This window comes from Salminus brasiliensis, chromosome 1 (assembly GCF_030463535.1).
Source record: "Salminus brasiliensis chromosome 1, fSalBra1.hap2, whole genome shotgun sequence".
Classification (NCBI taxonomy): Eukaryota; Metazoa; Chordata; class Actinopteri; order Characiformes; family Bryconidae; genus Salminus; species Salminus brasiliensis.
In genome coordinates this window covers 78,268,791-78,281,937 of record NC_132878.1, presented here as the reverse complement: position 1 = coordinate 78,281,937, position 13,147 = coordinate 78,268,791, and the positions used below count along the sequence as shown (strand labels likewise).

At 45.9% G+C, this 13,147-nt stretch overlaps 1 protein-coding gene across 2 annotated transcripts in view; it reads left to right on the top strand.

Moving 5' to 3' along the window:
• The window catches only part of pola1 (polymerase (DNA directed), alpha 1), a 62,367-nt gene that overhangs the window by 47,537 nt on the left and 1,683 nt on the right, over positions 1–13,147 (top strand). For both annotated transcript variants that reach the window (XM_072689925.1, XM_072689916.1), the window contains exons 35-36: positions 87–203; positions 4,317–4,404. In XM_072689925.1, coding sequence (XP_072546026.1) covers positions 87–203; positions 4,317–4,404 — 205 coding nt within the window. The remainder of the gene's footprint in view (positions 1–86; positions 204–4,316; positions 4,405–13,147) is intronic.

The window sequence follows — 13,147 nt, the reverse complement described above, 5'->3', positions numbered from 1 at the left end:
CGCTCTTAACTGCACACTTAAATACTTAATCCCTCTCCCCCTTTTCCCTCCCTCTCTGTCTCTCTCTCCCTCTCTTTCTCTTTCAGGGTTGGCTACTGTGTGAGGACCAAGCGTGCCAGAATCGAACTCGACGGCTGCCTGTAGCGTTCTCCCGTTCGGGCCCTATATGTCCACTTTGCTGCAAGTCCACTCTCAAGCCAGAGGTAAGCCAGTCTCTATCCCAGACTGCCATTAACACATGTTTCGACCAGCTGATGGCGCTGTGGAGCCAGTAAAAGCCTTCCTGGCTGAGGCAGCTCCCTGTGATGAAGCCTCTGAAGCTCTTCTCAGCTCTCGGACCACTTTTTTCTCTCTTTCGTCCCTTGCCACACTCTTCCTTCCCCCCAACACCCCCCCCCCCCACACACACACACACACACACACACACCTACTCTGGTTCTTCTTGCAGGTCAGAACTGTTTGCTGTATCCCTGAGCTGCAACGGGCCTAGTATCCCTGCTTGGAATTGTTGGGAACAGCCCATGTAGTGGCTAACAGAGCAGGTCAGCCTCAGCCTGGACCAATCACTGTGGTCCGAGAAACGGCCCAGGATGAGAGAGAAGTTTGTGTGATTTTGAGATTTTGGGGGGTGATTTTCAAATCCCCTCATTTCACACCCACTTAATTCCGGGATCACTTGTAGAGGGTGTGCCCCAAGTCAAAAACTTTGACCAACAGACTTCTCCTCTTCTTTCATTTACCACCCCCCCCCCTCCCCACCCCCACCCCCCAACTGTCATGTGCCTGAGTCTCTCCTGCTCTCCGTCTCCGTTCTCTCTCTCTCTCCTTTTGTTGTTTTGTCCAGTGCACCCCCCCCCACACCACCCTACACCTCCCCAGCCCCCCTCCCTCCCGGTTGCTGATTTCTCCGTCTGGTTCTGTGGCGACAGGTTGAAACCCAAAAGGACAATTTCTCTTGTCACCATAGCCACTTAGGCGTCCCCTTCTCTGCCTGGTGAGATGGCAGTTTAAACTGCTGGCTGAATAAAACATTAACTTCCTCACCCCTTTTCCCCGTCCCTCTGTCGCTCCGAGCTCTGCCGCTCGCCTGTCAGCGATGCGCCTCGTCTCGCATCTCCACGGACACAGAGACATCGACCACCATTGTATCCAGATTAAATGGAAGCGTAATGGGCACCCTAGACTGATTGGCCGGTAATTTGGAGGAGTTATATACAGGTGCAATTTGTAATATTTTCAGTAAATTAAATTTTTTTCTTCTTCTCTCTCTCTCTCTCTCTTTCTTGCTCCATCTTTTTTTTTTTTTTCTCCCCTCCTCTTTCCCTACCACTGCTCCTTCTCTCCCCCTCCCTCGCTTTTTTCCTCAATCACAATGTGCGCCTCTCTCTCTCTCTCTCTCTCTCTCTCTCTCTCTCTCTCTCTCGACTCTCTCACTCGCTTGCCCTCCCTCGCTCCCCCCCTCGTTCTCCGTTTTATTGATGTACGTTCAGGCACCCATTAGGGCTTCCTTTTTTCCCTCTAGTGGAAATTGCAGCATGTTAATTTTCACACAAATTACAGCAATAGCAGGTATCTCTATTTGATACATTATAACGGGAGCAATCAGGGATAATTGAGTGCCTTTCAGATGGAGACCGGCGCATTCACTTCAATTCAAAGCCAGTCCATTTATCGCCTAATCGCTCTTTAAACACTGAATTTCTGGGAACAAAAATTCTTGTCATAATTTTGCTTAAGTGTATTTGGAAATCACAGTCCTTTGAGCAAGGATAATTGAAATCAAATCCCTTTCAAGGGAGCTGACATTTCTACATTTCCCCCCAATTGAAATTAATTTCAAAAATTGAGCATGAATATCTTCAAATAGCAGGCAATTATACCTTTCAATGGGGAGAAATTATGCGCACAAAAAAGTGGAGACATCAACTGGCGCTTCAGTTAAATGTCTTTGTTTCCCACTGTGTTTGCCTTGTAAAGATTTACATATATTGACTCATTATGAAACCTTGTGATGCCGATCGCCTTCCTTTTTCAGCTCGGCCCATTAAAATTAACTCAAATTGGAGCGTTTTGTGTTAAGCCTCATCAAAACTGTTTGGGTTTTTTTCTTCCCCTGCTGCAGCTGCAGAGATCTGCATGAATAGAGAGAGGAGCCATTTTTCCACCGGCGTAGGACTGAAGAGCGTTTCTATACATTTAAATGCATACGTTCTATACATTTAGCCGACGCGTGGTTTGTCCAGACGTCGTTTCTTCACTGTCTTAAAGCCTCGTGCGTGCTGTGCCTATATGGTGAAACGTTGGGTTCAAGTGATCAGCACGCCGTGTTGGAGGTTATAGTGTTCATATGACGTATGTTTTGGGTCGAGGGTTACGCCAGTGGCTTTTTTGGCAGCAAGGCGATGGGAAGTGCTTCACCACTGTCGTGGCTTTATTGGGGGGAGATGCAGCGGGAGGGCAGCCGAGAAGGGGGGGTGGGGGGTGGGGGGGTGGTGGGTGTTGGTGGTTCTCGGGGGAGAGGCAATTTCACAGCTGGTTTGCTCCTTAGTCACTCAGGCCGAAAATGCTGCAGATTTGTGGTGAAAATTGAAATGGTGTCAGTACAGGAACAAAGCACTGAGCCGAGCAAAGCCGCCGGGGGAGGTGTCTGTATGTGTACGGTGGTGGTGGTTGTGGGGGGTGGTGGCGTGCACACGAGAGTCTAAATTGAATAACGCCTGACGATCCGCTCGCCACGCCTCTTTGACACCTGTCAGCGGAACTGCGAAGTTGGTCCCGACCCCGCCCCTGCTGTTGTGTGTGTGTGTGTGTGTGTGTGTGTGTGTTGTGTTTGGAGCTATACGAAACGCACTGTATACCGTGCTGCACAGGTAGGCCATCCGGCCAGCAGCGATTCAGATAGGTGCGCACACGCGTGTTTATTCAGTAGAAAGGGGGTTTGTGTGCGCGTGCCAAGCCGGCCGTGTGCTGGCGCTGGTTACGGCGGCTCCATTATGGCTGCATTGCTGAATCGACGGGCAGGGTTGTTGACCAGCTAGTGCATTATGGGTCAACAGCTGCTGGGCTCATCGGAAGCTGTGGAGGGCAATTAAAAGCTTGTCTGCTGAAGAGAGCCCCTCACTAAACTCCCTCTGTGGCACTCCCTCTCTCTCTTCCTCTCCCTCTCTCTCGCTCTCCCTCTCTCAGCACCCGCATTGCCTGGCTTCTATGGTGACTCGGAGAGACTGCGACCCAATAATGGCAATTAACATAAAAGTATAATGGCTAATCAAATTGACAGCCACTGTTGTTCATCAGCTCCACACACAATGCCTTATCAAAACAAACTATTATGAAGTAGGTAATTTCGAGGTAATTTCAGAGTTGATCCTCTCTCTCTCTCTTGCGCACGCACTCGCGTTCTCTCTCTCTCTCTCTCTCGATCTGAGCACTTCTGGCAGGCAGACACGTGGCCAACGGTAATTAGAGCAGCATTTACAAACCAAACAGATTGTTTCCTGCTTTTGTGGTGCTGGAGGGGAGAGGAGGAGGAGGTGGTGGAGGCGGGAGGGGGTTTAGGGGGGCGGTGTGATGCGGTACCTAGTTTTGGCCAATCAGACAGATTTTGCAGCTTATATGACTCTAAACTTGGGGCCTGCCTGAGTGACTGTGTTTGCTTCTGTCTGTGACAGTGGAGAATATATGACAAACACTACCTGTCTCTCCAGCTGTAATTAACGCAGGTGATTCTCCAGCTTTCCCTGATTGAATTGCACCAATCTCATTACGCTCCAGCCTTTCATTTTCCCCAGAGAGAGAAAGGGAGGGGGGGGGGGGAACAGTACAAACCGATGTGAGGGAAACATCAGTGTGATTATAGCTAATTGTTTTTTTTTTGTTGTTTTGTTTTTTTGTTTTTTTTCCTCCCCCCTCTTTCAATGTGAATGAGCGATTGAATAATCGACCACCACAGCGTCACTAAACAGTTTGAAGAGGGTTTTGCGCGTGCAGATTTGAGCTTGTATTGACTACGCAACACTTATCATATTGGCGGTATGGCCGTCATTGCACTTAAACACAGTGTTCCTAACCTAAAATGTGACCGGTTTGGGGTGTGTCTTTTGTTTTTTCCTGGGAAATGGTCTTTTGTCAAAAGACTTTTGACACTTTGTTAGAATACACAAAAAAGCAGCAATGCATAGCAATTTCTGTCCTGCTGCATGCATTGTGGCTTTTTTTTGTTTGTTGTTGGCTTCGCCACATCAGTGTTGTAGCAGTTCTGTCACGTTTTCTGATTGCTCCTTTTTGTGCTTTGTGTTTTTTTTTTCTCTTGATAGTATTCTGAGAAGGCCTTGTACAACCAGCTGAGCTTCTACAGATTCATCTTTGATTGGGACTACGCCATGACCAAGATAGAAGACAAACGTAAGAGAAAATAGTTGCACCTGCACAGATTTGTGTTTTTTTTTTTATGTTTGTGTATGTTTTATTTATATATATATATATATATATTTTTTTTATTATTATTAAGTGTCAGCTAGGCTATATGTGCAGATCTACATCCACTTTTAACTCTGCCTATAAGCAAGCAATGCACATTTGGGTGCATCACCAGGTGCACGCAGACACGCACACATCTCACACATCTCACATGGCTCACACAGGCTGGAGGCGGTCAAGGGGTTGGGGGGGTTGGGTTAAGGATGTGCAGCTCCTCGAGTCGACAGCCCTAATTCAAGCGACGGATTCAATCACGGAGCGCCGCGGAATGCAAAGCGCTCCAATCAGTTTGAGGGAGAGGGAGAGAGAGAAAAGCCTCCTCTCAGGGCCGGCAGGCACTCAGTAATAGCGTTGGCTGTGTTGATTGAAAACAGTTTTTAGATTTTGGAAAATGATAGGGAGAGTAATTGGCGAGAAGGCAAAAGGATAGGCCTTCATAAATAATGGGACATGGAGCATATATTTCCAGCGGCCCAGTGGAGGATCCAGCCCCGGCGCGACCGGAGCTAGCCGAGCCTCGGCTACTTACCCGCCAGCCTCTGTGATTGATGTCACTTGATTAAAAAGGACCTCTTGGAACAGACTTGTATATTTATTTATTTCTTTCTACATGTGCCAATGAGGTCCGGAGCGAGAGCGAGAAGCGTAGATAAATATAATGTGTAATCAATAGATGACCACTCAGAACATGAAGCAAGCCGAGTGGGTCTGGATGGGGGGGGGGGAGTGGGGGGCTAACATGATTATAGAGTTGGCTTCTCTCTGGAATTTTTATTTCTCTACTTTTCGCTGCTGTTGTTTCTTTGGGTAATTGTGGCCAATCTTCAGAGTTCTGACAACTGCTCTGCTTGTCACTGCCACCTTGCCTCTAATTCCTCAAGCGGTGATTTTTGTTTATTCCCCCTACCCCTGATTTTCACCTGTTGAGATTAGATGTAAACATTTACAGGTTGGATTGTTAAGGCTGATGTCCAGAGGTTTTCACTATGTTTGCTTCCAAGCCACCCAGCTTGTGTAGTGGTTGCTTATGAACTGCTCTCCACAACTGCTCTAAAGTTTGCAGTGTGGGTTTTTTTTTTTATATAGTATAAATCATCTTAAAACCACCTTGGTTGTATATCTATGTACAACCAAGGACATAGATTTTAAATGTTCCTTTTGTTTCCAACGGGTGGCTTGAGCCACAGATGATTTCAAAGCGACTGTTAAAAAAAAAGTTCAAAAACGAGACAATAGTTAAATTTAGTCCAGAATTCTTCCTCTTTGCAAAGCAGTGGTCCACTTAAGAGTGATTTTAGAGCTTGGAAAAGTCATTTGTAATTTTTTGTGAAATATGGTTCTGCATTGCGTTGGTCAGTTTTTACCCGCTGCATGGACGTCTATTTCTTACCATGTACTGTGTATTCTTGGTGCGACTATACATAAGTCTCTGTTATTGCTGTTCAGGACAAACACCACCCTGACCAAGTATAGCACGCAATTTTTTTTTTTATTCCTTGGCGTTGACCAATAGGAGAGCGGAGTGCTTTCTGTTTACATATGTGACCATTAATAAGAGATCGAGTGGTGCCCTATTGTACCTAGCACTAGGATGTCAGATCTGGTCAGTTACAGGTTCGACACAGTTCCAGCACACCCCACAACTGCTCACATGTACATTTGCCATCCAGGAAACCTTGACTCATCAGACCCGATGACCTCCTTCCATTGCTTTTAATTTCCATTCTAGATGCTTGTTTGCATATTATAGACACTTCACTCAGTGGTGGAAAGGGTTAGCAAGGACATTCTGACTGGTCTCTGACCCCACACAGGGTGGGATGCACTCATGCGTTTGGTGCATATTCCTTCCGTAACCATCATTTAAAATCTCTGTGACAGTAGCCCTTCTGTCCCAAACACCCTTTTGTTTGGTCCTTGCTCCAAGTAGTTACGCACCACAAGCCTTGCTGTTTTGGAGATGCTCCCACCCACTCATCTCACCAGAACAATTTAGCTCAGGTCTTCACACCTGACTATTTCTCCTGTATCCAACATGTCAACTACAAGAATCAACTGTTCAGTTACTGTCCGAAATGCATCCCAAGCCGTAATGTGTGCCATCGTTACGGAATAATCAACGCTATTCACATCATCTATGGGTGGTCTTAAAGCTTTGGCTCTTCACTTAAGTCTTATTGCACACAAAGGCCTCTCTTGATGTTTGTCTGGTGGGGATTAGTGGACTGCTCCTGGATGTACATCTTACACGCAGCTCTAAAGTATAGCCTTTAAGTTGTCATTGCTTCCACCCTCCCAACCCTGGCCCATCACTGTAATACCGTGCATTACTGTATTACAGACTGCAGGGCTTAGTGGGGTCTAGGGGTGAAATTACAGGGCTGGGTGGCTGGTACTGTCTTTACCTGGTTCAGGTCCTGATTAAGACCCCAGGTGTGCCTTTACCATGTTGAGGGGGCACAGAGTCTTGGCATTTATGCTGGATGTATTTGGTTGCACCATGCTATGTACCATATCTGCTTCAGGTTATGATTTGCCATTGTATACTTAAATGGTCTCCTGCACCACTATCTGTACAGGTTATGGTCGAGTAATGGCGTAGAACCTACAGTATAGTGAGCATGCATGCATCTATGCTGTATCTGCCTTTGGGACTCATTTACTTGTGTGGCTTTAAAGAGCATGGCAGGTTAATGCTCTCCATGGGGTTTTTTAGTTGAGAACAGTTTAGTTCTCCTTAGAGGTGGCCGAAATCCCACTGGACATTTTTATAATACACCAAGCATGCAGACACCTCTTATGGAAATGTCTATTATTTGAACATATGGAGGTTTCATAGGCAGACAAATGAGTGGTATATTTTAAATATTTTCTTTTATATTCTGCTCATCCAATAAGACAGAATCAGTTACTTGAGTTAATTGATATCGTTAGATAGGATTCTGCCCTCCCAAGCTCCCAACAACAGGGCAAAATATATACAGCCATGCAGAAACCTCCAACCTCTTACACTCCTGAACACCTGACATGAGTTACTTGTGGATTATCTTTCAGTAATAACCTAATTCTTATGAAATCTAGCACTTTACATAAGCAAGCACTGATATCAGGAGTAATAGCATTTTCTGGTACCTATTCTGTGTAGAAATGCAGTTTTATTGGATAATATGTTTTAGCCAAGTCTACTTGTTGCTTTAAGTATTTAGTAAAATAGATCAAGCTTTGATAACTATGATGAATCACCCGCCTCTTTTAGAGTTGACCCGTGCTGGAACCACTGGCTGTTGTGTGGAGTTTAAGAAGTTAACCTTACGTACTGATTCTTTTCTTAGCCAAATGACTTTGCTAAATACCTCCACTAGATTGACAAAGGGTTTGAGCAGCTGCTTACGTGCACTAAACGAAGTGTTTTTCAATGTTAAACATTTTTAAATATTATACGACCGCTGTGTTCCGAAGTGAGGTTTGGAAATGGATGGTAATTATTAACTGTAGTGTTTACATTGAGTTTAGAGTGATGCGTTAAACCTTAACAAGTATAGGAATTTCTCATGTTCAGGCTGCTCTGTTTTTCTCTGCTGCCGTCCCCCCCCAATGTCCCCCACCCTTTCCCTCCCTCTGCAGAGAATCAGGGAGTGCAGTTTTTTTTTTCTTTCATTTTTAGGCTTGTGGTTTATTCTGCTGTTCAGTTGGCAGTGATGTATCCTTTGCTCCAGTCCATTTACTCCAACCACCGGTGCACAATGGAAAGAAGTGCGGGGTTGAGCTCCAGGCTGGAGCGAGCTGAGAGAAAGGCGCCAGCGTAGTAGGCATGATGGAATAAAGTGCAGTTCAAGAAACTTTCAGCTGCCCCCTTGCAGTACACACGCAAACACATACGCGTGTGCACACACCCGCCCAACTGTAATTTTACTGAATTCACCCAACACCCCCTCCCCCCCTCCCGCACACACACACACCAACACCCCCCACCCCACCGCCAAACCTGGGCCGTTTAGTGTCGTATCTGGCAGATTTTCTGTCTGTCTCTGATGAGCGAGGAATTGCTTTTAAAGTGGGCATTATGCCAGCTCGGCGGCACAATAGAAAAACCAATCTTCCCCCTATTCTGTCGGCTCTGCTGTTATTGTGGCGCTTTAGATAACTGCGGCCGTACAGTGCTGGGAGGTGGAGCGAGAGGGAGAAGGGGGCGGTTGGACCCAAGGCCTGGAGGTGAGGGAAGCGATCCACGAAGCCGGCCTCAAACCTCTGCGCTCCAGCCGGCCGGCCACAGGAACAATAGGGCTGGGTAAATGGGCCTGCTGGTCAGTCTTGGGGAGTTAAGTCCAGAGAGACATTAAACTTACTCACCGGCTGACTGAGTCTCCGTCCTGATTGACTGACTGAGCCGCCCTCACGCTCCTTTCTCTCTGGCCAGGGGTGGCGCTGCCGTTCACCGACAGCAGCTCCAGCTGTTGCTTGATGATGAAATTGCGGGCCGACGCTTCGCCCATTTGCCGTATTTTCCTCTCTAGATTATCTGATTCCTCCTGCGAGGAAAAACTGATGGAAATTGCCTCTTTATTCTCGGACAAGGTTTAAAAAAAAAAAAAAAGGAAAGAAAAAAACTAGAAGAAAGAAACATTCAGCAGCACTATGTACAGCCTAGAGGTTTAGCGGCGTTAGATTGTCCTTTCCTCCTTCCCTTCCCCCCTCCGTTTTCCCTCTCAACCCGTTTTTCTCTCCGCAGTTTGATTCAAATTACTGCAGATGATCGTTTTTTACCATGTGCTCTGTATGGAGGAATCGCAGTAAATCACACTATTCATCAGGTTAGCGCCTTAGCTCTTAGCAGCCCTGTGCTTATTTGGAAGTGGGCCGCATAAACCCTCCTGTCCGGGCCTGCGATTGGTCTCCGGACCTGCATGGACTGGAAGCATCCCAACTGGTAAATGCCCATCCGAGCTGGCGCTGCTGCCGCTGCCGCCGTCACCGCCACTTCATACTAGCTGACTTCATCAATGTTCTCAGCTGGGATTTAAAAGGCGATGGAGTTCCACGCGCGTATTGTGTGTGTGCACACAGTGGAAGCGGGGTGCCATGTGTGCGTCTGGAACGAGGAAAGACATTTTGGATGCAGACTCGGAATCTGATCTACATGTAGACCACAGTCGTCCGCCTGATTGCGGCAACTGAGGTAAATGTGGAGGCAATTTCGCACACGGCAGGAGTCCTTCCATAATAAAATGCTTTCTTTTTTTTTTTTTTTCTGAAATATTAGATATCTTGTATCAATGACTTCCAAATCATGTTGAACTCTGATTTCATTCTTTTCATGAAGAGCAATTTATTTCCTCTTTTAGTCATCCCTTTACTTCTCATACCCCCCCCCCCCTTTTTCCTTCTATCTCTCTTTTTATGCGTGCACAAACTCTCTCAGCCTCTCTCGCTCCCTTTCACTTGTCTCTTTTTTTTTTTTTTTTTTTTCTTCCTCTCCCCTCTCCTCTCTCTCTTCTTAAGTGTGGGCAGTGTGATTATGCTCACGCCGTAATGTAATTTTGCCGCATTGATAAAATAAAAATTGTCCTTTATCAGTGTGCAGCTAATGCTCAATTTGCAGGCTATCTCCTCTGCAACCTCTTCAGGGCGCACAGCACTCGCCCTCCCCGCCCCTCCTCCCCCGCGCTCTGCCAGCCTTGAGCTGCTGGAAATCCGCGGGTGCGATTGTCAAATCAATTATTCATTCTGTGCAATTACACTCGCACAAAGAACTTTTCCCTGCTCGCAGTGATGATTAAATTAACAGCTATTCCAGCTGCCTGATAACATCTAATAGAATATTCATAAGCAGCCCAAATGGAATGTATGATCTCCATTAACTTCATCATGCTCACTTAATTACATGCTTGTTATTGTATTTACACCTAGTTAGAGCGCATGGAAGCTGATACACTCTCCCTGGACTAGCTTACCCCTTCCTCTGTCACGAGGCAAGGCTGTGCCAACCCCTGCCTCCTGTCTTCCCTCGTTCCTTTTCTTAATCTCTTTCTGTCTCTCTCTCTCTCTCTCTCTCTCTCTCTCTCTCTCTCTTTCTCTTTCTCTGTGTTCTGCCTTGCCCTGCCTTGCTCTGCTTTCTCAGTTTCCTCTCCTTTGCTCATGTCTCCTGTCTCTTTTCCCCCATTTCTCCAAGACTCTCCCCATCTCTCTCGCTCTCTCTCTCGCTCTCCCTCTCTCCCTTTTTTCGAAATGCTATTTATTTTAAATACGACCCCTGCCGGGCCGAGAAGGAAAGCGGGGGTCTCTGACAACCTTCGTGGCTTTTAAGTTGCTCTTTTTTATCCATTCCCCACACAATGACTGAGGTTGGGGAAGAATGAAGAAGAAGAAGAGGAAGAGGAGGAGAAGAGGAGAAAGAGAGAAGGGGGTGAAAAAAGGCAGTGTGTGAGAGAGAGAGGGAGGGGAAAAAAAAAAAAAGAATTATTTTCTCCCACCTTTCAAAAATGATGACATGATTGCTTTCGCTTGATCATGCATCATCTTTCTTCTCCCTCCTCTCTCTCTTTTCTCAGGTAAATAGTATTCTCCCCCTTCGCTCTGGTTCATGTGCCAGCCTTCTTGTTCTCTTTTACTGTCTCTCTCTCTCGCAGACTCTTTCTCGCTCTATCTCTCATTCACTCTGTGGAGGTAAAATGTATGTATGATAATGGCAGCTGCGAGCAGCTGAAAAATATATTCTATATCTCTGTGTGTGTGTGTGTGTGTGTGTGTGTGTGTGTGTGTGTGTGTGTGTGTGTGTGTGTGTGTGTGTGTGGGGTGCATCCCACTTTCTGTGTCTGTCTTTCTAGAAGGTTGGACTTGGCCACTCTCCTGTGTGTTTAACCTTTGTTCTCCCATGGGGGGTTCGACTTGTGTTTGTGCTACACCTGCTAATAGAGTCAGACCATGATTGAAATCTGGACCCCAGAAAAGGTGACGAAGACGATTGGCCAGTGCTAGGGATTATATCATCTGGCATGTCTAAACATTGTCCTCTTGTAGCTCAGCCTGCACAATATGTCGTTTGTCTTATTGAGACATTGCACTTTTTACTATGTGCTTTTTACTATCAGGCTATGAAATCATCCTTTTAATAATTTGTTTTTCTTTTCTCACTACTCTGAAGTGGCTGTTTTTGTCCTCAGATACTAAAATTCAGTGACCTTTTAGCCTCATCAGTATATAGATTAGCAGTTTAATCTCAGCAGCAGGCAATTTATAAATTAAGCAGTGTGTAGATTCCCTGCCTTTTCTGTTTTATTGGTGGGGTGAGTGCTCTTGGATCGAGACATTGTGATGTATCCTATAATTTGATATACGGCTGAGTGTGTTTGTCCTGGCAGACCAACGTCAGTAGGCGCAATGTCTACTAAAGTATATACTTTACCATTGCTACAGGTTTGGATTTACAGCGTATAACAGTATAGTCCTAGTACTAGTGTTTTGTGTTTTGTCTGTATTGCACAGGCCTTGCTGATGTTGACACAAGCACCAATCTTTTAAGAGTGGCAGTTTTCTCACCCCAACATCGCCTGTGGCTTTGGCTGGTCATGTTGCCCCTCTTTGGCTGGAGGACTAATTGCAACGCCATGCCCAGAGATTCTGTGCTGTGGCTTGCTTGTACTCTTGTCACATGCAGATGTTCTGTTTTCCCGTGAAAAGTCCAGTGAATTGAACTCTGTTGATATGGAACAACTTCCCGCTCACGCTCTGCTTTAGGGTGCAGACATCTTCTTTACAAAAGACTTTGGTTAAAGGCTTTGACTCTGTCTGTAATTCCAGTTCAGTCCTGCTAGCCTGCCAATGGCTCCTCCATCATCTCCTCTCTGTTATTGAAGGCCCTCCTGTTGGGATAAATGACCTAGGATATCGACCCGATTGCCTGACCCCATGGCTTCCCGGCAGTGCAGTCTATTTAGCCTCCAGACTTCTGCAGACATCTAGCCCCTCAAACCACCATACTACCCACACAACGCCAGATTACTGCAGCTTTATCGATTCTTTGGGACTTTCATTTGAAATGATACTTGATAAACCTCTCCAAGCTTCTGTCCGAGAGCAGAGTTCGATATTATAACTGATGGTTTCTTAGAGATGGCTCCTCCAGCCTTGCTCGCTAACAGGCCATTTACTAGTAGATGCAGTGCTGTATTTCATTCAGATTTTTGTTTATCTGAAATGCCAGACTTCATTTGGGATGGGGGAGGAACAGTTAACGAGTTGTTGCCTAATTGCCAAGTGTGCTTGTTAAACCAGGAGCTAGAATTTAAGGGCCACGGGAAAGGTTGGGTAAGAAGCTGAGGTTGCTGTTTAACATTTCAAATTGGTTCTTTGTACAAAGTTAGAAGAAACAGTGGGGGTTTCTTTTTCATTGCAAGCGTTGGCTCTGCCCTGTTTTCTCAGATTTCAGAACTCTTATGTTTAGGGGTGTGCACAGATCTTAGATGAATGTCTATAATAGGGTTGTAGCAGTATACCGATTTTAGATTGTAGGAAAATTGATGGTTATTATACTGTGTTCATTTGTTTAATAGCAATATTGGGGGGGGGGGGGGGGGGGGGGTGGAATGCAACCAAAATCAAAATGTGAAAGAATCCATTCCTTTACTATTTTTAAAGTTCTACAAATCAGTCAATCGATCAGTAGAGAAAA